General features: G+C 40.7%; 1 protein-coding gene across 1 annotated transcript; it reads right to left on the bottom strand.

The window, feature by feature from the left end:
• Nucleotides 1-7,587: 7,587 nt before the first annotated feature.
• Nucleotides 7,588-23,688, bottom strand: CAVIN2 (caveolae associated protein 2). The gene is made up of 2 exons (XM_060016387.2): nt 23,081-23,688; nt 7,588-12,247 (listed from the first exon to the last, which is right to left on the bottom strand). The coding sequence occupies exons 1-2, from the start codon at nt 23,561-23,563 to the stop codon at nt 11,453-11,455; spliced, it is 1,278 nt and encodes a 425-aa protein (XP_059872370.1). The 5' UTR covers nt 23,564-23,688; the 3' UTR covers nt 7,588-11,452.
• Nucleotides 23,689-25,862: the final 2,174 nt, after the last annotated feature.

Raw genomic sequence — 25,862 nt, 5'->3', positions numbered from 1 at the left:
AGGGAATATGGGCATATATGTATACGTATAGCTGATTCCCTTTGTTATAAAGCAGAAACTAACACACCATTGCAAAGCAATTATACTCCAAAAAAGATGTTAAAAAAATTTTTTTTCCTAATTCTTTCTTTCCCATTTTTGGCAATAAGCCATGATTTCTTGAACTGGAACCAGAACTTCACTATCAACCTCTTTTGATAGTTTGGTCAAGTAATTGTTTGAATAGACTAGTGGTTTTTAAGTCATTAAGGCAGGTTAATCACCTATGAATAAGTAATTATTTTTATGGACACAAATATAGTAGCACATGGAAAAACAGATCATTGTTATAATGGAAGCCTTAAAATAATTAAGCCTCAACTATATATGTTCATAAAAATGGCAAAGATAATCCAAGAGATAAACACTTCAGAAGTCATCTGATATGTTTACATGCATTTATTTGATTGTTAGAGCAGATTTTCTTCCATAATTAAAATGTTTAACATCAAATTAATTTGCATTCTCTGAGTTTCTACCGACTGATGACACAGTGAGGTCATCTAGAAATACTCACTGTTGGAGGTCAGACAGTCCAGAAATAAAACATTTATTTTATGCAGTTAACTTACTAAGTGAATAAACCACATTTGGTTAATTGAGAACTATCTTCAAGCAGGAAAAAAAATACAAAAGCATGGAAGCTGCACGCACAAAATGCATAAATACCCAAGCCTTTGCAACACATCGTGATAATTATTTCATTGTGTATGTAAAATATTTGCTAAGTTAAGTTGTTCAGATTCTCAAACCATATAATGTGAAATCTATTGTAGCTGTACTGAGAAACGATGGAACTGTATGTTGACAAGTTACCTGCTCCCCTTCCTTAGGAGTTTTCCACAGGGCCATCCCTAGGATGTAGTGGGCCTCAGGCAAAATTTTTTTTGTAGAGTGTCTATAAAAAAATTTTGACTTAAAAAAGTGTTATAAAATTCATGGACCTATATGTATAGTAATTTTCAATCAAGCTTCAGAGTAATGGATAAAGTAGAGCTATTTACACATTTGTTTATTGTCCAGTCGTTGCCTGTAAAGAATCTTCACAGGGGCTAGTACCTAGGTGCTGTTTCTTCTTGTTCTTTATTGTCAAATGCATGGTTCCTGGCTAATTTCATATCTCCCACTATGTGAGGAAAAAGGTAGCAATACTGTTATTGTTCACAGTGCATAGACCTTCTCGCCTCTGTGGTTTCTAATACCATTTATTTAAGACTGGTTACATCATTACTCATGAGTCTACATCATCCATCATGCCGTGATCACTGGTTTCCCAGGACTGTCTCAAAGGTTTTGCTGTGCTTTTCTGATGATGATCACAAATGCAAGTCTTATCTAGTATATGCAGGAAATGTGAATGATAAGTTGTTTTCTGGTCATGTCAAATTTGGTGTTCAGAATTTTATAGCATAAACATAGAATGACACATCCTTCAATTATGCCTTCTCTCGAACTCTTTAGGTGGTGACCACGGCATTCCTAGAACATGATCTCTTTCAAGGTTGGCTGTACCCCTGCCTTCTACCACTTTCACCAGTGGGAAGATAGGGACAAGAAAAGTGGTCCCATTTGTATAAGAAATGTCCATCCCTTGTCCAGCATGGCTTAAGACCAGCTTAGTGGGGAATAACATCAACACATGCTGTAAGGCAAGAGACGACATGGATTGGAAGAATCTCTGGTCATAGGGGAACAAAGGGCTCGAAAACTCTTTGTGGTGTTTGGGGAGGGTAAGGCAACCCTGGGGAAGTAGCCTGACACATGATGTGGAACCTGAGGAGGAAGTGGCGTGATGGCCCTGGGTGAAGGACCCCTGCTGCCACCTTGCTCCCTTGGTGCTGTAGATTGGAGGTGGCACTCTATCCTAAAAGCTTTTGTACCAGCCCACATGCCTGGCTGCAGCCCAGGGGTTGGCAGTATCCCATCAGTATCCCAGAGCACCGGACTTGTCTTGTGTCCCTCAGAAATGTGGGTTTCCCCAAATCAGCATGTCAGCACTACTCCAGGGGCCCAATCTCATTCATACTCTCACGGCTTCATTAAAGAAATACTCTGCTAGCTAGGAGTATTTTCCTCCTGAAGGCTCTTTGGGGCATCTGGTTTACCCCTTGCATGGGGTAGCGGTTTAGACAGCACTTGAAGGGGAGAAATGGAGACTGGGGCCCACAAGCGTCTTTATCTGACCTGAGTCTTCCTGTCTGATCACACCAGAGGGGAACTTAGAATATTTCTTGGAATGTTCTTTAAGCCGTAGGACTCCCTGAGGAGCAGGCGCAGGACAGGGTCTCTGCTTGTCTGGGTTTAAGGGCAGTATGGGATTTCCTCATAGCTTCTCTGTTGAATTTCTCTCTCTAGCAGTTGCCTCATACAAGGGTTTGTTCTTAAATTGCTGGTAAGTTACTACTAAAGTGCCCTCTTCCATGTCCCAGTAGTTAACCTGTAAAGATGTGTTTTTAGGACATCTCTTTACAGTGGAGATGAAGAACTCTAAGCTTTGAAGAGCACGTGACACATTCTTCAAAAGTGAATGAAAATTCTTAAGCATTCACATAAGGTTTAATAGTCCATCTACATTTCAGAGCAGTGGACCAAGCTCTGAGGAGAAACTTTTGGCTCGTAGATGCCTCACACAGAGAAAACACTCATGGAAATTGGGGCCATTATTATTGCTTACTCTGTTTTCATTTAACCTGATGAAAGCAGAACAGCTTGTCACTTCAGTAGGAAAAAAAATGGAATGTATGAATTTTGTGGACGCTTCAAGAGTTGCAAGTTAAGAATAGTAATGTAAATCTATTTTTTAATGTCTGGTCCCATTCAAAGAACAATGAAAGGTAGTGGAAGTCTCTTCGTCTTTTTGTACTTAGAAGAAACAGATATGAAAAATTGCTATTCTAAAGCCATAGATCAAACACTGTAGTTTAAGAACTTTAGAATGACAATAATTAGAAAGAAATGCATGTTTTATGGAAAAAAGAAATAAAGTGCTTTTTATTTCTTTGGTGTTGCTATGGAGAAAAGATGTGGTAATGCTCACAGGGTGGAACTTTATTCTTGTTCTGAAGCATAGAAAAATTCCTGACTTCAATTTAGTTTTAACTGATTTATTCTGCTTTTCTATTTTCTTCCTTCTGTTCCCCCTCCCCCCTTCCTCTTCTCCTTCTTCTTCCTCCTCCTTTTCTTTCTTCTTCTTTTTTGGTACCCTTCCTTCACATTTGTGGACATTCTGTCAAAACACTTTTGTATCTAAATAGATCACCTCCTCCAGAAGTTATTATTTAAATATACTTTGGAGAAAAATTACTTGATTCTCTTCCAAAATAGGGACTCCTGGGGAAACCATCTGCTCTAAGAGAAGTAGGTGTTTCAGGTAGAACAATGGGTCTGATGCAGACTCTGTCCACCATTTGAAAATCCTTGAGATAATAAATAATCTGTCTTGGTTTTAGGGACGATACATTCTTGATCGCTTTGCTTATTCTTATGACTATTAAAAAAATAAAAAGCTACTCCTATGTAGCTGAGATAGAGAATAATGTAGATCCATATTTGCAATGAAGGAAAGAGCACCAGAGAGATTAATGAGAAAAGTTAGGTGCAACAAGATCCTGATTATTTAAATATAAAGAGAAAATATACATATATATCTTTTATATTTTTTCCTGGAAGAATACATAAGAAAACTTTGACCATGGTTATCATCAGAGTAGTGTTCGGAGAAGTGGGAAAAGGCTAACTTCTTTAATTTCCATTTAAAACCTTTTTGCATCATTTGAATTCCCTTACTATGCTCCATTATGTGATAGGCAAAATTCTAACGTGGACCCAAGATTTACCACCTCCCTGGAGGACACACCATGCATAATCCCCAGATCTGTGAATATGATAGATTTTACTCTTGCGATTTTATTATGTTACATGGTGTAATTTACTTTAAGAGAGGTTATCTAGGTGGTCCTGACCTAATCACAGGAGGACCTATAAAGCCTGAGAGGGTTTTTTTGCTGCACGAAGAAGAAGCAGCAGTCAGAGATTCAAAGCACACTAAAGAATTGGATGTGCCATTGCTGGCTTGAAGTTGGAGGGGACTCCATGGTAAGGAATGTGAGTAGCCTCTAGGAGCTGAGAGCAGTCCCGGGTTGACAGTCAGCAAGGAAGTGGGGACTTCCATGCTACAACTGAATGCAGGGAACTGAATTCTGCTAACAGGAATGTGCTTGGAAGCAGATTTTCCCCAGAGCCTCCAGATGAGATATCTTGATTTCAGCCTTGTGATACAGTACGTTGAACCCAGCCATGTACAGCAGGGATTATCTGGGCATTAGGATTATGGACCATTTCCCCTGACTTAATAATTGTTTAATTAAATAAAAAATCTTAGGAAGTATTATTTTAAAAAACCAACTCTTAGCGTAAGGAGACCATGTACTCGTTCAAAGTTGGATGTAAAGTTACTTTACCTAAAGTAAGTCAAATTTTCTCATTGATTTCTATTGTGTATTTTTAATTATTCATTCCTGTCTCATCCTAGCAAAGATACGATATAACAGAAAGTAGTGATGTGGTTCCATGAGAGAAAAATTCCCTAAAATTCAACAAACAAACCAAAGTCCCCAAACAAAATGAATTTGAAAACTTTTGGCAAGAGAGTGACTAAACAAGCAGTTTATTCCAGGGCATATTGGAATTGCAGGAGGGAAGGGCATGTCTTTTTGGTTTGCAGTGAACCAGTGAACCCAGTACCTTCACAAGTCTTGGTATACAGTATGTGCTTAATACTTACTTGCGAATTAAAACAAATGAATGTGCTTGCTGTCAGTGTTGCGTTTTTAAAGACTATAGGTTTTCTTCCACTCAGAGTCTCCCTTCCACCATTTTGTTTCACACTTTAGAACAGAGAAATCTCCACTCTTGTGTATTCTTTACACCCACACAACTGTACCTTGTACTGTTTAGATTCCTTCTATCTCCATTCTGGAAATTTATGGTATGTTACACAGCAGAGCTACAGGAACTCCATTAACTATCTTGTGTGACTGTTTCTCAAATAACAGTTTCCTTAAGGCTGAAGATTTATTTTTCTTGCAGATTATTTGTTCCCTCTTGCTTTGTTTCTGTAAATTCTAATTCGTTATGTAGGGGGCTCCCAGCACTTTCCCCTTGCTCAATAGATAGAAAGTTCCCAGATGGCAAAGACTCTTCTCTTGTCAGTCTTATCCACAGACCCAGCACAGGGCCTGGCACATATAGATGCCCAATAAATGTTAATAAAATGGATACCTTTATTGGGGAAATGTTTCTAGCAGATAAAAACACCCTGCAGTTATTGGTTAATTCAGGCCTAACTACTTCTGTTTAATCTCTGAAAAGTCTGGCTATAAGGTAGTTGGAAAATATCTTTTGGTCTGACAATAAAAAGAGTGATAGTAGAAAAAAAAAGAGAACTAAAGAGATAATGGAAGTACACCCAAGGTACATCAGTCTTCCTTTCTCTGGTTAATTTTTGGGGCAGTCCCATAAGCTAAGATATTCCTTTTCTCCATCCATACTGAGAGGGAAGGGGTGGGCTTCCTTTTATTATGTAGGAATTGAAAATTATTGATTTAAAGTTCCTAGGACATTTGATTTTTCAAATAAGGGCACATTCCTCAGAATACACTGCCTTTCTCTGCATGTCATTGGGGTTCTGGTTACGATTAACCTGCACTGGACCTTGGAGAACACAGCTAATCCATGTGCTTCCATAGAGCTTAAAGTGGTTGCAAGCATCAAGTTTCTCCTTAACAAAGGACATCTTGCCCCTTGTGCTAAATCGGTATCAGTTTTTTTTTTCCCCAACTCTGAGCTCTGAAGTCTCCATTTAGCATCCAGAAAATTGAGCTGTGTTCTTTTCCTTTAGTACCTCATTACTAACAATAAAGAGTTGAAGAATGGGAGTGTTGGCTGGCCATTTTGCTATGAAATACGGCAGAGCAGGGTGCAGACTTGCTTTTTGTCATCTGTAGGACCTCCAGGTTATTGATAGGAGTAGGTATTTTTCTACTGGAACATAGAAATGGAATAGTCACATTATATGCTCAGTTTACCCCAACAAAATACCAATCCCGTTGGCACCCAGGGGCTCTGCAGGTAACCCACAGGTAGGTAGTGCTGCTAATAACAGGAAGTGGTGCTATCCCGTTAGAGAACATATAACCACCTTTCAGTGTGATTGGTGACTGTCTCCTCGGTGCCTTGACTATGCAGCATTAACAGGAATCGTCACAAATGCAGTAGGTGGCAAGAGAAAATTTCTTACAAGTTCCAGCAAGGGTATTTTTGCATTTTCTATTTCCCTAAGAAAAATTTTGTGCTTTTGCTCAAGGCAAATCCAATCCTGTTAGTAGCTTTCTATTCCCATGTCTGTGCCTCCAGGTGGGGAAGGAAAACCCAAGAGTGTTCACTTACAGACCAGGGGTCAGAAACTGATGGCCTGTGCCGAGGCTACAAGCCAGCAGACAGTTCCACTTGGCTCAAACAGTGATTAAAATGATTTGAGCTAGTTGCCAGAAATTAAAAGCCAGGAGATTTTCATGTAAAAAAGAAATCTGAATTTTGGCTCTTCTTAAAAGAAGTCGAAGCTTTGGCAACACCGGGCCTGACTTCTCACATGGCAAATGGAGTTGGGTGGTAGATGGCAGCTTACCACAATTCATGGTGGCTCCTAGAATGTACCGTCGCTTTCTGGGAATTAGCAAATGCGCCACCTTCAGACTGGTGAAGGACGAAGGTGTCCCATAAGAGAGGTCACGGCCCACTTGTAACTGCCCTGCCACAGTTGCTGCCACCACCTCGAACCATGTTACTTCTATGTGAGCCCTTCAGGCATTTGAGTCTGTGACCACTGCCTAAGCCCTTGGAAGAAGCCACTGACTGCAGCATACATCCTGATGAACGAGGGCTGGCCTGGAGGGTTTTCTTTGATTGCTTGCCCACGGAAATGGAGGCACCAGCATTTGCTTGATGTACCTCCTCTTTCACCTTGAGAAGACAGCTGGACGATTTTGCAGGAATCATCTTCAAAGGCCAGGTCTCCATATCGTCACGGTTCACCTTACTTCCCAAACACCCACACGTCTCCCACCCCATGCTGATTTGCCATTTGCTCGTATTTTCAGCCTATGAGAGGATGTGTCCAGGCAGGATAAAGCAGCTTCTCCAGCATGACGCAGGAATCTGACTCCTTTAACTTGGAGAGTTTGAGGCAGACTTCTTGTGCCATCTTTGAATTAGCTGATTCTAGTATCTATCTCTGTTGACAGCTAGCGCTTATTAAACTGTGCCCCACAGTGAACCCTGCAGCCACTGACAATAGACAGTGCCAAGGATCTGAGAAGCCCCTCTGTGGCCTCAGCAGACCCGAATAATAGTCTCTCTGTGGCTCCCCAAGAATCGTGAGCTGTTTTTTCTTAGCATTAGTATGACAATCATTAAAATCATTTACAAAGTGCAGCTCTATGTGATGCTGCATACGGCGCGATAAAACAAAGTTAATACCATGCCATCAGAGAGCTTATAAAGTGATTTATAGTGAAGCACAGTTGGGTGATACAATTAGGAGTCCTGTTTTGGCAGTAGCATGGATTTCAGAGTGGGGTTGAGCACTGACTCTGGCACTCAATAGTTACATGAACTTGGACAAGTCTTTTAGCTCTGTGACCTTCAAGGGAAAAATAGTTAAATTGTAACATGATGAGTGAGAACTTAGAGTGGTTAAGAACTCTGGAGTTCCCTCGCTCCCCTCATCAAAACTCTCAGGTATAAAAACAGTACCTTTCTAATAGGATTCATTTGATTAAACGTGATGATGTTTGTGTCTAGCATTTGGTAGGTACACAGTACTCCTGACCATTGGCGTGCCCAGCCTGGCATAAAGTAAGATATCAGAAATGTTGTTCTCTCTCCCCCATGCTTGTGTCTTCCTGCTTTGGGCGCTACGAATTTCCAGGTGGGAAGGACAGATGGTTGTACTGCTCAATAAATATTTACTGAATTGGTTTTACAGTGGAAAGTCTTTAAGAGTACGAATATCAAGCTGTCTTGCTAAAGGTGTAGCTTCGTAATTGGGGCAGTTTGTGTGGAGAGTTAAAGATAATTTTAGAGTTGCAAATACTACAGGATAGTGCAATGGTTAAAACAAAAATAAGAAGAATGTATCTTTAATAATGTGAGTTACTGCCTGTTCCCTTTAGGAATGAGGTCCTGGCTGCAGAAGTCTCTATTTCAACACCCAGATCAAGCAGAATACAAAGGTTCAGTGCCAGTTTCATCTGAAACTTGTTTTGCAGTGTCACAGTCTTGCAGTCTTAGGAAAAGACTTGTGGTTGCTATGGAACTGTTAATAATGATTGCCACCCTTACCTCAATTCCTCATACTCCTAATCTCTAACATAAAATCACTTAGACTTGGGCTGTAGGGCAGTAAACAAACTTTTGAGCAAGAATTAACTGGGTTTGGGCATTAGTGTCTTAATGTAGGAAATGACTTTCATTATAACCTTTACTTACACTAGTGGCTTGGCTATGTCAAAGGAGCTTCTAGTTTCCTGATAGTGAACTGAAACGCAGGAGGTTGAAACCTTGTTCTTCTGCATGAGCATTGCTAAAAGCAGAAACATTTTGGGCTTTCATCTTACAATAAATGTAAGAAAAAAATATTTATTTTGTGCAGAACTGGCCTTAGTGTGGGTCTTTTATTTTCACGTATAAAAAGAAATTCAACCACGTACTAGATTCGTAAATGGAAGGAGAAAGAAGAAAATATTCCTGTTGAAATATATATGTCTATATATTTTAAAAATAAAATCTCATGGAAAAATGACATCGTTGCTCTATTTCTGTGAGATCTGTGACCTGTGTAATAGACACTTCTTGTTCCTGAATTATATTTCTAAGATAACGATCTCAGTGCTTATTAATGTATCATCTTTGGGGGAAAACTAATCCAGTTCTTGAGCTCCAGGCACATAAAGTTAGGAATGGGTTATTGGGTGGGTATGAAGAAGACTGGGGACTTTGTAGCCTCACCAGTATGCAAATATTTCAACAATAAACAGAATAACTAGTTTTCATTTCCACAACTGCTGCTCTCTCTAATCCCTACAGTATGTGTTTTCCAACAATTAGCTGGCTTAATTCTCTGTTCCATTGGTTAGGATTTTAATGTTTCAAATGAGGAACAGAGAATAAATGTCTGTCAGTCAAATCTAAAAAGATGCCTTTTTAGATAGTTTCTAGGAACAAATAACATAAGCATTTTTGAAAAGGAAATGTAAACCTTGCATTAGCTCTGGATGGCCCAACTCCTTGGCTGCAAAAAAGTAACAGCAACTTTGGAAAGGTTAAACAGGCATGTTCAGGGCCCTGAGTGAAATTTAGTCTTCTACCAACTGGATGGCACTGCAGAAGACAAAGGTGTATCTGTGTGAATAAACTGAACATACGGTTCAATACATTCATGTTTGCAGGGCTATTTAAGGTATTTTAAGGTCTGGTACAAAATAATAAAAATGTAGATGGAACTATCAGATTTGTCAAGCTGCTACAGTAAATTCAGATGCTCTCCAGAGCTGGTAAGGTGATGTCAAGAAAGTTAAACTTGAAGAATGAGACTTGGATTTCTAAATGAGATTGGGGAAAAAAGAAAGCAGAGTTAATAGGGGAAATCAAGAATAAAAAATCAACATTATGGCTACATTTGGAGGAGAGTTTAATAATCAGTTCTTTCTGTTGTTTTTAAAGTTTTCTGCCGAGAAACTGACATTATTATGTACTTTTTAGTTTTTGGTTTATTTATTCTTCTTTAACACAGCCATTGTTAGTTCAACAATCTAATATTTGGGGTACATTATTGCAAAATAAGGACACAGCTGTATCAGTTATGCCATCAATACATTTGTTAATCCTATCCCTTTTGTAAGGCAAAGCATAGTTTGTTAATACTGTTTTAGATTAGCTGTATTTGTAAGGTTAGTTCTAATGAGTGGTACACACTAAAGGTAGGGAATTTGCTCTCTGGTACAACTGTCTTTAAACTGTAATAGTTTTCTCAAAACATTACCATTCTGTAATTAAAAATAAAGCAATATTTTAGTATAATTTTAGGCAGTAGTAAAAATTACCCTGTCTGAGTAAATGTACACATACACATAAACACTAGCATGCTTTAAGAAACATATTAATATTCTGTGAAATTAATATATAAATAAAATATGACCTAGAATGAAATTACCGTTATGTACAAAAAAGGAAAACTTGACTCTTTCCCTTCCCAAACCTGTTGATTCTAACATGTTACAAACATACATTACATCCTTTGAAGTGTAAGGATTATTTCAAATTTGGAAAACATTAAAGAATAGTACGATCCAACTTCCTACAAAAGGCAGTATGTATTAATTAATTTTGAAGATTTATGTTCATTCCAATGTTAAAGAGACATCTTTTTGAACTTCCTTAGGGAAATATTTGTAATGTCTTTCATTAAGGGAAAAAATGCAGCTTTAACACAGTAAAATGTTTTTTGAGATTATTTGAAAATATTAGAAAATAAAAATATTGTGAAGATATAGCATATGATTCTAGGATAAATGAATTTCTTCAGCTTTGTTATATGAGTAAATACTTGAACTAATATCGTAAATATTTTACTTTTGAACACATGCTTTTTTCTCTTTGTCTTCATTCTCTTTGCCATTCTTTGTTTCCTGTTTCTTTTATTTTCCAACTTCTCCTTAGTTTTCTTTTTTAATAGTCCCAACTTTTCTACATATCTTACTTCATTAGCTGAACATTATAGTCTTTCAATTTCTCCTTCATTTTCAATAAACAATGTTTTCTACTAAGTCAATAGCCAACTTTCTCTTCTACCTTTTAAGAAAAGTATTTTCTTCTTGAAATATAAAGTAGTTATCTCTTTAGCTTAAATACATATGTATATTATATATCACACACTTAAAGAATAAAGATTCACAGAATTCTATGGAAATTCAATATATTAGTGGTACGCTTATTCAGCAAGCTTATGGAATGACAAAAAATGAATCAGATTTCATGATTAGTATCTTACGTAGCCTCTGATGTTTCTGGCTTAGCCAAATTGATCAGTGATTTTTGACTGCTGCATTTCTTCTTCTGGGCAGTCTTGGAGAACTACAGAAATGGAACCTAAGAGTAAATTAGAAGTGTAGACCCTGACAGGTTGCCTTCATAGTAAATCTTGGGCACGTGTGTGCGCCTACTGTGTAGTAAATGATGACTACCTGGACAGTAACACGGTGTGAGTGGGGAGTGCTGGAGATGTACAGGAGTTTGTTTCTAGGCTCTGGTTACCCACTTAACTGAAAGCACAGGCTGGGCACAGAGCGCTGTGCCTTTAGGCGGTCTGGTCCACCTGGAGCACAGCTGGCTGCACCGGCTCCTTATCTGAGCGCTCTGCCTCGTGGGAGGTTAGCACGTAGCCTCCATCATAGCACACCTGCTGTGCCTGTTCCAAGGCCACCGACTCTTCTTCTTCATCTTCCACAATAGTCAAGTCGATGTTGCTGTCCATGGCCGAGTCACTCCCTCTTGAGGCCGCCCTCCCAGCATCCCCCTCCATGCTCTTCCCTTCCACCAGTACACTGGTGAGGGATGCTTCCGAAAGACGCTCCGCAAATGAGCTCTCCTCGTGGTCATTCGGCACCTCACTGCTAGGCATGTCTTCTGACTTGGTCTCATTTTCTGCAGGGCTTTCTCCCTCTCGGACTTTCTTTCGACTGAAAGTGAGGGGAGAGACCTTGAAGGGGGAGCTTTTCCCTGAGGATGTTTTCTGGTGATTGGAAGTGAGAGATTTCTTAATCTTCTCTCTCCTCTCTGCAGATACGATCTTTGTCCCCAGCTTGTTCATCTTTTTCTCGATGTTCTGGCGAGAAAATGCTTTCTTGAGGCTATCCACTTTCCGGAGACTGGATCTTTTTATTTTCTCTGCCCGGCTTTCTTCCATCTTTTCCTCTGCACTGTCTTCCAGGGCCTCCTCGTCATGGGGCAATTCATCATCGGAGGAGAGGTCCACTGTGTGCAGAGTTTCCTCCAGGGACTTGTTCTCGTCAGCATGCTCCTCTTCCTTCCCTTCCGCTAGGCTGGAAGCTGGCTCTTTCACAAACACACTGGCAGGGATCTCATTTTCTTCCTGAAAAGACGGACAATGTAAATTTCATGTTAATAACACATTTCACAAATAGTCCTGAACTGCTGTAATTTCTGGGTATGTGTTTTTGGCATGACAGAAACCAAAGGTCTGTGGCTTTAGTTTTCTAGAATATGAAAAGTTAATTCTAAACTGATCAAGTCATTCTGCTTAGGCTGGATAAGGCCAACGGCTGCCTGTTGGGAATATTATGAGGGCATCTGGCAAGGGCTCTATCAGTGACAGGCAGGGAGGGAAGTGGGTTGTGGGTCAGACAAGACAAGGAAGCTGCCTAGATAAAGGAGCTAAAGTAAGTTACTGTGAACCCAGAGGGCCTCTCTCTCGTAACCTCAGGCTCTATTCCTGCCAAAATCCCACTGCAAAAGGGCCTGGAGGTCAAGTTAGAAGATAAAAGATGAAGACTTCCCAGTTCTCTCCCCTGCCCCATCTTTTCCTTAAGTGTCAGGAACCAGGTAAAACCTCTATCAGGTTCCCTCCCCAAGTAGAAGTCAAAAGTAAAGGCATGGTCAACCTTGGTATCTGTTTAAAAATGCATACTAATTTTTCTAATGACCTAATTTTGGAGTAAGAGAAGCAAGGGCCAGCCTTACTGGGGACCCACTCACGAAGCCTTGTGTTTAGAATGTCCTTTGTGGGCATTATAAGGAGAGATGGTATACTACGGCCATTTCTGGAGTAGTAAGGGGGAATCTTGCTGCCAGGCGTAGCTTATCAAGCCTCTCTGTTAAATAGGGCTTCCTTGGGCAGGAGTACTTCAGCCTCCACCTAGGGTAAAGAGTGAAGAGGGAAACTCAGGAATCTGTGCCCCCTCCCCTTATTCCCAGCACACTCTTTCTCCAGCTTCTGGGTGTACAATGATCTGCCTCTCCCTCTGCCTCAGGGAGCAGAGCCTGAAAACTTGCCTCCAGAGAGTGCAAAGGGGATGGTTCTCCAGAGTAGCGAAGCAGGGAGATTTGAACTCAGACAGACTTGGGTGACACAGCATAGGAATCCCTTTGATTTTTATATTTTTCTTTAAATACAGGAAAATGAGAGCCAGCTAGCAAAGTGCCTTCACATTTTCATTGGAAGAAATGGCACAGTGGAAAGAACGTGTGACAGGAGGCCTGAGTCTCAGTTCTTTCTGTACTGCTCAATGGCTCTGAGGCCTTCAGCAAATAACTTAATCTCCTTGTGTCTCAGTGTCTTCCAAATGTGAACAAGAGGATTTGACCCAGATTAGCAGCTTTCAAACTGCACTCCCAAGGGTATTAGGAGTTCTGCAAGAATGCCAAGGTGGGCCAGGCTCCAGAGCCCACTGCCAGCCGGGCTTCAAGCAGAGCCTCAATGTTACCTGATTATATTGTGGACTGCCCAGTAAACTTTCAGTTTGAAAAATAACTGGATTTAGTGAATTTAAAAGTCTGTGTGTTAAAAAGGGCTTCCCTGGTGGTGCAGTGGTTGAGAGTCTGCCTGCCGATGCAGGGGATACGGGTTCGTGCCCCGGTCTGGGAAGATCCCACATGCCGTGGAGCGGCTAGGCCTGTGAGCCATGGCCGCTGAGCCTGCGCGGCCGGAGCCTGTGCTCCGCAACAGGAAAGGTCACGACAGTGAGAGGCCTGCGTACCGCAAAAAAAAAACAAAAGTCTATGTGTTAAAAAAAATAATAATAAATTAAATAAATAAAAGCTCAAAACAAACAAACAAAAAGTCTATTTGGGAGCTAAACTTCATGCAAAGTTTATGTTAATGGTAAGAACTTCCCCTATTGTTTTGCAATTTTGATTGACTGAAAAGTCAATAAAATTGGGGTAGTGATCAAAAATATGTTCTAAGTGTATACCTGTATACTTTCAACTTCTCACTACAAAGACTAAGTGAACAATGTTTTAATATAGAGAAACTTAAAAATCCCTCTCCTTATTAATCACCAAATAGTATAATTACAATACTCTCTGAAAACATACAGCCCCATGTCCCCCGCTTACACACACATACTCATAACAGAGTATGAGTTCCATAAATTGGTTAGAAACAAAGTCTTGGGTAGAGTACAAAGCAGCACGTCTGGTTAAATAGAATCCTTGGTAGAGTTAAGAAATCCCAAATTCTGTTTCCCAAAGCTTACTCCCATTTTGAATATCACAGAATGTCAGAAACACAGTATAAAAGATAAAGTAAAAACTTGAAATTTGCACGGGATTCCCACGAATAACTTATGACACGGACCTTTACAGAGAGCAACTCTGCCACGCTTCAAGTCTTGACTTGCCTCTTTTTCGTTGGCGTGTATTCCCTGTGAGGGTGGGAACTTGTGTCTCTTGTTCACTGTTAAGCCCCGTGACTAGAGTAGTTCCTGACAGCTCAGCAGTTATTTGTTGAATGAGTGCATGTTGAGGAGGCTTTCTAAGACAGCCCTGAGGGTGGCTAGAGTGGAGACTGCCCCTGTGTCGGGCGCTGCAAAAGAATGGACTTAGTTCTGTGTCTAGAAGGACATTTGCTGACTGCTGCTGCCACTGGGAAAAGAGGAGAACCAGGCCTAAGGGGCTCAGCAGTTTCCATTTTTAAGGAAGGATTTTATTCTCAGTGGATGAGCATTACTAAAAGAGGGGCAGACTGCAGAAATAGCTAGGGCTCTGATGTTTAGTCCAGAAGCAAAATTACTTCTGGGGTTTGACAAGAGGGTTGGGAAGGTTTGACAGGAGTTGCTTGCAGGAAAGGAAGAAACCAAGAGCTCAGTAAAACGTTATTAAAAGTCCTCAGTAAAGGGCTTCCCTGGTGGTGCAGTGGTTGAGAGTCCGCCTGCTGATGCAGGGGACACCGGTTCGTGCCCCGGTCCGGGAAGATCCCACATGCCGCAGAGCGGCTGGGCCCATGAGCCATGGCCGCTGAGCCTGGATGTCCGGAGCCTGTGCTCTGCAATGGGAGAGGCCACAACAGTGAGAGGCCTGCGTACCGCAAAAAAAAAAAAAAAAAAATCCTCAGTAAAGAAGGCAGAAAGTCAGGTGGAAAATTAAAAATAAGCCTTGGTTACTAGAGGAGAGGTACATTTTGTGTAGTATAATCTCAGGTTAATCAAAGGTTTACCTTTGATTACTGATTACCCTGATAACTTCCCTTTCTTCAACCTCAACAAAAAATGTCCATATTAACTGTACTTCTAAAAGAATTAAACCAATAATATTGCATTTTTAATGCAGTGTAAATTTTATTGTTAAAACAGCACAGTTACTGTTGAGTCTTAGACTCTTGTCTCTCTCACTATGTGTCCTTTGAGGACAGGTTTGGGAAAAGTGCATTATCAGGTGAATCAGAAGTGATCTGTTGGTAGATCACACCGCATACATGAGGGCAGTCGAGAGATGGCGAGAAACCCAATTGAGCTCTTTCAGACAATGTTGGGGAAATTTATATAAGAACTCTTTGATGCCAACTATGAAAATAAACCCAGCAGGAACAGACATAATCCAGAATGAGTTGGATGTGTCTTAATACAACTGGAAACAAGTGCGATATGCCTTTTTGGCCAACTGCTATGCTTCTGCTGTCATTTTTATTAATCAAGCAGTATTTTGGGTTATGTCTACTGGACAGTGTTTATTTTGTGACTTCTTATAGTTCTACTCTGAAGGTAAGCAAGCCCTTTCCCTTCACATAGAAATTTGTGAATGTCCAAGTACATGTGGGAATTACATTTCCAAAATGTTTGTTTAGAAGCAGAAAAATGCTGACACTCTTCAAAATCTCTATTCTTTAGTAAAATGTAGACATGGCATTTGACTATAAAGGAACGATTATAGTGGTGGAAATTCAACTTGAACTTCAGACAGTGGCTCCTCTGTAACTGCAGTGTCCCCCAGGTGTCCAGTCTTACTTGCTCATGTGTCCTCCTTCAGTCCAATTACACATACCTTATGGAAACACTTGATATTTCACCTGCCTACAGGTGAGGTGATACTTCTGCCTTCAGCCTCCTGTTGTAATGTTTTTGATCTGCTTTCTCTTACAGATTCTAAGACTGATGGCTCTTTCAAGGGGGAGGATCAAATATACATCCTCAATTCCGTCACCACTTAACTATGCTAGTTACCCATGTATCCACTTGGGGTTTGTAACTCCTTAACATGGCATTAAGAATCCCTTGTGAGTTGCATTGCTTCCTTGGAGAGTTGTACCCAGGAGAGGCCCCCAGCTGCAGCTGACTATTTGCCCTATAGAGTTTTTTTTAAAGTTTTTTTAACATCTTTATTGGAGTATAATTGCTTTACAATGGTGTGTCAGTTTCTGCTTTGTAACAAAGTGAATCAGCTATACATATACATATGTTCCCATATCTCTTCCCTCTTGCGTCTCCCTCCCTCCCACCCTCCCTATCCCACCCCTCCAGGTGGTCACAAAGCACCGAGCTGATCTCCCTGTGCTATGCGGCTGCTTCCCACTAGCTATCTATTTTACGTTTGGTAGTGTATATATGTCCATACCTCTTTCTCCAGATTTATTTTCAAAAAGGTACGTAGCCCCACCGATGCAGCTGCTCCTGGTTCTGACCTTTCACAAGGACCCTTAGGGGTTTTTAAAAGGAAGGGAGGGCTTCCCTGGTGGCGCAGTGGTTGAGAGTCCGCCTGCCGATGCGGGGGACGCGGGTTCGTGCCCCGGTCCGGGAAGATCCCACATGCCGCGGAGCGGCTGGGCCCGTGAGCCATGGCCGCTGAGCCTGCGCGTCCGGAGCCTGTGCTCCGCAATGGGAGAGGCCACAACAGTGAGAGGCCCACGTACCGCAAAAAAAAAAAAAAAAAGGGAAGGGAGAATTAATCAGTACACTTCTAACATACATGAATGATATGCTTGCACCATAAAAGAGACAAGGAATGGGAAGAACTCTTGAGAAAGTGGCATTTTTTCCTTGCACTTTCGCTTGTTTGCCGTTTATACTGATTCTTGTGACTAACAGTCTCAAGTCTTGCGTGCAGATATCAACACAGAGAAACTGGCCAACATGCTGGGTACTTCTTGGGTTGATGCTCATGGAAGCAAATCTTCTTTGCACATAGATACACACACTTTAAAAGAGGAGACTCTATGACTAGCATTAGAAAAGGAAGCTACAGTAAGTCATTTAAAAGCTTGAACAGGCAGTTTGCTCTCCTGTCACTAACTTATCATCCCCGTTGTTAGAAGAAAATAACGAAGGCTGTTACATTCCCACAGGGATGTGGTGGCATGGTAGAGGGATATGAGGACCATAAATTTGTGTCCGTGGAATGTTTTATCCAATAATCTCTAAATACTAGTTATGAAAATGGAACTGTGCTCACCTGACATTCTGATTTATGGGTCTCTTTTACACATTGATGGTTTTCTCCAGTTTGTGTTTCTGAGGTATAGATTGCCAAGTGGATAAAGCCATTGATTAGAAATGTACCCCTAAGGCAGCTGTTGGTGGAATCAGCAAGTCATAAGAATAAAATGCATTAGTTATAATCCCTGAGCAGTCTTTCACATTCCCGAGGATTTAAAAGTTTCATTATTTTCCAGTGTTATAGAGGGTTCAGTTCTTTTTTAAGATCACACTGCTTAGGTGTTCTTTGTTGCATACACACAAAAAACACAAAACAAAACAAAAAACAAACCACACTGAATTATTTAAAAGCTATTGTAGAAAACCCAGTAAATATGAACTTTGCCATAGTGGGATTATTGTGTTTATTTTCACTCATTTCATAATTCAACTGTATAATTTCTATTATTAATAAAATGAAACCTTGCTAGTCACTTTGTTTCTCAGGGCCTCTGCTCCTTTGATATAAAATGAGGTTAACCTAAATGATTGTTGAGGTGCTTTCCAGCTCTAAAATACTTGATTCTGTGATATTAACCTAAATCCCATGAAAACTAGTCTAACAGATTGCAAAAGTGATCTCACAGTGTACAAATGCCAAACATGCTTTGTTTCATGCAAGAATCAAAACTATAGGACCTGAGTTGCATTGGCGAACACTTTTCATGTGTTCAATTCAAACAGATATGGGTTACAAAACAACAGAAGGGGCAACATTCGCCTGGAAGGGCTGCATCTGAGATAGAGTCTCGTTTTGTAATTTGTGAGAGAAGTAATGATTCTTTTGAAGAAATACCGACAATAATCAGTTATTCATTTAAAGTGCCTGAGGCAGTGCTGACATTCAATAAGTGTAAATAGTAACAATAAGAACTAGTATTTTGTTTATCTCATAAACTAAAGGGCACCGGATAAGTAGCACATCAAAACCAGTATCCCATTATGGGAATATTAATCAATGTGATACAAACATCGTGAGCTGTCATATAAAGGTGACTGTGGTTATCTATATGCCCATTTCTTCTAAGTCTGTACTAATTTAGCAATTTTCAGAGCAGTGGCTTTGGATAAATACAGTCTTTAAAAAAATTAATTTAAAAATAGTCTGAAGATGTTATACTTTTAGCACCTTTCTAAAATTCTGTTCTCATCAAAGGAACCCAAATGATGAATATTTGAACACATGTATAGGCTTGATTCTCCATGAATGTAGTCACAGCAAACATCTAACTTCTACTCTTTTCACCCAGTTTCACAATTTCATGTGGATGAAAGTGTAAACTGTCCATGAGTACTCTCATTTTGTTCCCTGGATTTGAAATCATTCTGAAACTGCTTTGTCAAGTAATCATTACTAGAACTTTAAGAGGCCTTAAGTGGGCATCACACCCTCAGTGCCAGTTACCTGTGAAATTCTAGTCTCTTCAATCAACAGAGAAAACTTCCTCTTAACTGTAAATTCACTGATTTTTGTACAAATTTTATTTTTAGTAAAAGATACATATGCACTTACAGGCAAAGAATTAGTCTTATTGGTCTTTAGCATTTTCTTTTTGATCAGCAACCTCTCTGAGTCTTATTATCATTTATACTGGCTCCTGTTACAGTATTTTGAATTCAAACATTGATCTTAAGCCATTATTTAAAAAAAATATTAAAAGGGAAGCTGCTAAGTTTAACAAGGATTTTACAATTTATTTTATTGTTCAAAAGGAGATGAATTTTCTCCAGTTTTAGATTCTACTGGTTATAATTTGAAGTAATTGCTAAGACATGAGAGGCTTAAGAGCTACAACAATGTTGTAAGTTTAGCACAGAATTAAATAAATAAATGACATATTTTAAACAGGACAAATTTCAGAATTAAAAAAAATGCTAATGTGTATCTAGTGTTACTAGCATCTAGTAGATCAACCAACCAACCAACCAACCAACCAACCAACCAAAAAGCACCTGCAGATTTTGGAAAACACAACAGGACTTTACAAACTGGAAACATAATCTTCTAAACACTATAGGAGTGAATATGATCCAGTCAGGTGACAGATTTTCGTTCTTCAATCTCCTATTTTTACATTAATTCTTTTTGTCTTAAACTAGAAAACCAGTGGATTTAGTAAGGGAAAGTCTAGCATAGGGGTCCAAGTGGACTGAAAGTGACAAACAACTTAGAGACCTGGTACATTATCCGCCCTCCTCACTCTGCAGGTCTAGAAAACATCTACCCTGTGCCCCACTGTGAAGACTGTGCTGCTACTAGAAAGGTCTATTTAGAGTAGGCCCTTTGGGCAGAGTCCTGTGCTTTTAAAGGGCTTTGCTTTCCTTTGCTCTGGGAGTGATGTAATATTGATTTCAACTCGGTAGTTATCATACAATGTATGGCAGGGAGTGGGAGCGTGTGTGTGTGTGTGTGTGTGTGTGTGTGTGTGTGTGTGTGTGTGTGTGTGTGTGTGTGTGTGTGTGTGTGTGTGTGTGTGTGTGTTTAGCTTTTAATAAATCCCAACTAAAAAAGCAAAAGCATAGCTGTTTGAAGATCCTGGGCAGGGTGAGATCAGTTTTTACTAAAAAGCCATATTTCTAACCAAGCACAAGTATAGCCTCCTCTCCATGCAAATGCATTGCAGATCCACCCAGGAAGAGCTTCAGTTCTTTGAGCTTACACCACGACAGTCGCTAACCATTTAAAATATGTTATTCCATTTATTCCTCACCCTATGCAAGAGATATGAGGGAAGAAGCATTAATGTTTAAGAGCGCACACTTTGGAGTCAATTAAATATGAGTTGAAATCCCAGCTTCACCACTGCCTACTAAATAGTTTCAGACAAGATATAAGTATCTCTGAATCTCAGCATCCTCATCTGTAAATTGGTGCAGTTGAGATAAACTACAGAAAGATACTTAGCAGAGTATGCAGGGCTTATTAAGAGCTCAAAATACTTTTACTCTTTCAAATATTAATAAGGTGTACAGATGAGGAAACAAAAGCTTGGAAAAGCTACACAATGTGCACCAGATCACATAACTGGCAAGTGGTGAAACTAGGATTTGAACCAGTGTCTGTATGACAAAATTTATCTTTTCTCAACCCCTACACTGGACCACTCTCTAACACAAGTTATTATTATATCCATTGGCATAATGGATATAATATAATAATTATAATGGATATAATAATTTACTACCCTAGAAACCCCTACTTTAAGAAGGATCAAGAGAAAGAGCAACTTTTCCACTGAGGGACTTCATTTGTATTTGTTTTTTCAGAATAGTCATCTTGCAACATCTTGAGAGTGGATATTTCTGATATCCTTTAGGCTAATAAAAGATCTTACATTACATGACTTAAGAAAGGTCCAATTCCTTGCCCCTCTAATTCTCTGTCTCCTAAACTGCTCTTTCAAAAAAGTCCTTGGGGGCTGCTTGCTAAGCGGCCCTGAATGGAGCCTGAACACATTGCTTTGGATTCTTTTAGCTTCTACCTTGGTCTTGAGCCCCTGTTTCACCTTGTCCTCACTATATGGAGAATTCCTACCGTTTCTGGCTGTAATTTCACACCTGTCAATCCAATGTGACAAAACAGGAGACCATGGCAGGGCTTCAGCAGCAGCCTGTGTCTTTAAGTTCCCAACAGTTGTTTTTTTAAATGTCAGATTTACAGTTCTCTTGAAATTTTTAGTCACGTATCTTCTCCATCTCTCTCCCCAACACCTACAGAATATCCTCCTTGGCAAAACAAAACAAAACCTGATCCCAACATACTGTGACTTTCCTCTACTACATAAATAATTTTTTGTTTTTCCTCCTTAACTGAGGGACAGGACAAGAGAGAATCTCTCTGATTCATACTGGAAGGAGGGAAATTTCCTTTGATGACTCAGATTTAAACAGGTCTGTATATATTTGGTTTTGTTTGGAGATCAGTGTTTAATTTATAAATGCCTTGAGAGTTGAGATTTATAATATCTTTTAGGCTAATAAAGTTAGGATCTTATATGGCTTAAGAAAGGCGCAGTTACCATATCTCTTTTCAGCTCGTCTGGTTCATGAAAAGCTATTCCATTTGCATTAAAAGCTAAAAAATTTCCGGTCTGCAACAGACTGCAAGGTATAGAAGGACATCAGCTGCCTGAAGCTTTACAACATCAAGTGCAATGTGGGGGGACAAAAAAGCAGCGAGATGAGTCTTTCCTTTTATGGAGGAAGGAGGCTTAAGTTCTAAATTGGCAGAGCAGATTCATTTAGAAAAAGAAGGCTCCCTCCGTTTAAGTTCCAATTTCTAAATCTCTTTGGGGAGATGAAGGCTCTTCTTGTGTGCCTTTCACAATCAAACATTTGGTTATAGCCTCTCCCCTCCGTGGCTCTGAAATCCTCTCCTATTCACGTGGTCACAATGAGACAGCCCTGGGGCAGGGATGGCAATTGCTTCCTGGGCTCTGTGCTGGCTGGGCTCCACTGGGCGGAAGGGCTTCCAGCGTTAGGCAGGGCTGCCCTTGGATTCACAAACGCCCACCACGTGGCGGAACAACAGTCCCACGCAATCTCCCTGTCCCCAAAGAGCCTCTTGCTACATTAATTGCATCATTGATGCATTACAAAAATTAAGTGGCCTTTTCATTCCAAGGCAACCATTTGAAGGAGAAAATATCCTAGGCTAGCCTTTGTAACTGTAACTGATAACACTGCTTTTGTTTTACTTTACAGTTGTGGTCTCTCTGAGCAAGGAGAAGCGTATCTAGTGTGTCTGTAGAGTAATGCTCTATAGTTTCAGTGCATTTGCTAGAAAAAAAGCTCAACAAGATTGCTTTAGCCAAGAGTCTCAAAAGTAGAAGGCTAGTTCATCTCTAATGGAATCAATCTTCAATACTTGGTTAGTCCCCAAAACACTGGTGACCTTTGGACAAAGGGAGGCTTTAAAAAGTTATGAATTTGACTTGATTAAAAAACAAAACAGAAAACTCACATGATCATCTCATTTCCACAAAGAGTTAATAAACAGCCAGTGAATTAATTTGCCTGTCCAGCTAACAGCTGCAGTCAGAGCCCCACGTTCACAATGCAAAGAGACAAGTGAATCTAACTAGTGTGCCTGCACCTGCTCACCTTCCCAACCTGTATGGAGGTGCTCCTGACAAATGACCCCGACCTGCTAACTCCTGAGGCCCCTGTCTTGGGTTTAGGCTGCAGTGACCTGGGGAATTCCCAGCCCTGTGTGTAGATTTCACATGCACCTGCTGAAGGGGGCGGGGACAGTGCCTCGTGTGTGTGTGTGTGTGTGTGTGTGTGTGTGTGTGTGTGTGTGCGCGCGCGCGCGTGTGTGCACCTGCTGAAGGCGGCGGGGACAGTTCCTCGTGTGTGTGCGTGTGTGTGTGTGTGTGTGTGTGAGAGAGAGAGATCCCTGACAGGCAGGACAGATGTACAAATGGCTGTGAGAGCCAGGCGACTGAGATCATGGATGCAGAGTCCCAGCTGGGTGGGCGGAGAGTAGGGGCACTGACCTGGAAGATGAGCACCTTGAAATGGTTGCGCCTGAGGAGCTGGGCGTGGTTGTTCTCTAGCCGCTTCACTTGCGCGCACTGCCTCTCCAAGCGCTCCCTGACGGCGCGCGTGTGGGCGCTGACCTTGCGGGACTTCTCCAGCAGCTTGCTCACCGTGTTGCTGGTGGAGGCCTGGTACTTGGAGAGCTTGGTGAGGTCATTCTGGATGCCCTTCACGGAGCCCTCCAGGCTTATCTGCCGCTGCTCCATCTTGTGCTGGTTCTCCTGCACGGCGTCCAGCATGTTCACCAGCTTGTCCAGGAGCGTGAGTACTGTGACGGCGTTCACCTGTGAGTTGTCCCGGATGGCCTCCTCCGTGCTCCCCGGGTTCAGGCTGGGGCTCGGCGTGGAGGAGGGCACCGGGCTGGAGCTGCCCGGCTTCTCCTGCCGCATGTCAGGACCCGGGTGCTGGAACTTTTCGGCTTGCGCAGCGTCCTCCCCCATAGCTGGACAGGTGGGAACGTCCTTCTGGCTCCGGCGAGAAAGACGGTGGACAGGGGTGCAGAGCGTGGCCCTCTGGTTTGAGCTCAGAGCACCGCTCTTTGGGACTGGCAGAGGTTCAGACAGGCAACAACTGGCTACACTGATGAGGGAAACTGCATTCCAGCTGCTCTTAAAAGACCTACTCCACCCAGTGGGAGGCGAAGGATACAGAACTGAGAACCACTCAGGGTTTAGAGGCGTGCACACACTTCCTAACCGTGTACTCCTCGGCACAGGTCACTTTCCTGCAGTTTAGCTTTTCTTTCCTGTGCCTCTTCCCTTTTAAAAATAAGTTCAATGTCATATTTCACTCATGACTTCATCTAGAGGCGGAGAAGAACACTCTAATTTGGCCCAGCTCCACAGTCTCCAATTGGCTAAAGCTAGTAAACTTTTCTCTGGCTGCTATGCTGCGTATGCTACAGAGTGCCCGTTTGTTTGTTTTTTTTTTTTTCCTGGATACAAGTTATTCTAACGGAAAGTATTGTTTGCCTTTGCCCTAGAACAGACTGATGGGCTGCAGAACGCCTGGTGTCCTAATGGAAGGGGCCAAGTTTAAAGGGTACTTGCAGTCAAGTTTGTAGTGTTACTTTTTAATTTCCAAAGGGATAGAAGTAACATAATGACAAGGAAAACAGCCCAGTTCTTACTCTTGCAATTGGTGATGCAAGATAAGATGAAAGAGATTGAAATTCAGGGATGTTAAGACATGCGATGCTGTTACAGTTATCACGTAATAGATGGAAATTTTTTGAATGACCACTTTAAAAATAGAGTTTCTTTTGAGAAGTAAAATTGACATAGGAAAAGCCAAAAAAAAAAAAAAAAAAAGAAAATTATGGTTTCTTTAAGAACTTACCATGCTGATTTGTTTTAACTAATTTTGAATCAGGGCTGAGAGATTTTCTCAAATGCCCATCTCTGCAAGGCATTTATTGACACGTGCCCAGAAGTGTGACTCTCGGGCAGGTTGAGCTGGAGTTTCTGAAGTGCTTCTAATGTTTGACATTTCCAAATTCCTGCTCAGTGAAGTGGCACACCTGTTCTAAAATGTGGCCCTCCTCAGCTAAGCCCTTGGGACTTGGGGCTTATTTCCTAAAACGACTTTACATGCTTGAATTGGTTTTAAATGTATCCAGCCTTTGAAAGTGCTTTCAGCAGGAAGTTTGTAAAAGGCCTTCAACGTACAATTTTAAGAAGAACAAATACCAGCTCATTTGGGGTCAGGGTTGATAACGGAAAAAGTGCCATTCTTCAACGGCAAAATGTACATGTGAGCCAATCAATCATGAGGTCATTCGTTGTCACATTTATTGAATTTGTGAGTCCCCACTCTCTGTTCGGTTCTATATTTGATGAGCTATCTAGAGGATACTAATAAAGTGTGATCTAAGACCCTGCCCTCAGTGCATATGCCTGCTAGTTAGGGAGATGAATCAAAGATTTTACAGAGGCCCCCAATTTTCCTTAGATAATTGGTACCCCCCAAACCCACTTAAAGTGAATCTTTTCAAAATAGGGAGAAAAGAAGTAAAAACATTTGGTTGAGAAAATATCTTTTAAAAATGTAAGAAAATTATTAAAATGGATTTACCTTACATTTAACAAAATTTAGTTGGTCGGTGATGTGTTAAACATTAGAACAAAGGATGAATCAAGTGTTAATTCTGAGAAGCATAATTTTCTAACAAAATTATATGGTATCATGACACAGTATCCATTTTACATTTGACTTCTATGGGCAAATAGAAGTCATTATTACAAAAATATTTGAGGGCTTCATCAGTTTTCCAAGAGCCTCTCTTAAATTTTGACATTCCAATCATTCCCTTTTGAGGCACTTATTGTGCCATCATCTGTGTGGATATTTTCTTCTTTAAATGTTAAGTATTCCAGCTGCAGATTCTCATTTCCCAGAAGAGTTGCCCACGATTCAAGGGCTTCTCTAACATTACCTTCATCAACTTCATGATTTCTTAACATATTTTGAAAGATTTGCAATTTCACACTATAATCACTTTGCCCTGATTTTGCATTGATTTGCACTGATTTTGCATTGCATTGTTGGCTATTGTATAATCAGTTAGATGAATAGAGACATTAAAGACACGGGATGAGGTGGGAAAAGGAGAGAGGCTAGTTGTTAAACAGGAAGAAAGGTTTGCATGTGGCTTATTTATTTTTTAAAATTAATTGTGAATAACACAAGTAACTTAACAGTTGTCTATTGCTGTGTAACAAACCAGTCTGAAATTCAGTG

This window comes from Delphinus delphis, chromosome 7, assembly GCF_949987515.2.
Source record: "Delphinus delphis chromosome 7, mDelDel1.2, whole genome shotgun sequence".
In the NCBI taxonomy this organism is placed as follows: Eukaryota; Metazoa; Chordata; class Mammalia; order Artiodactyla; family Delphinidae; genus Delphinus; species Delphinus delphis.
This window is presented reverse-complemented; position numbering and strand designations above follow the sequence as displayed.

What these genes read in the sequence shown, in the direction of transcription:
- CAVIN2 (XM_060016387.2), bottom strand. Translation starts at nt 23,563, where the DNA reads ATGGGGGAGGACGCTGCGCAAGCCGAAAAGTTCCAGCACCCGGGTCCT. An exon ending in TCAAGGTGCTCATCTTCCAG is followed by an intron (nt 12,248 to 23,080) that starts GTCAGTGCCCCT and finishes CCGTCTTTTCAG; the next exon opens with GAAGAAAATGAGATCCCTGC.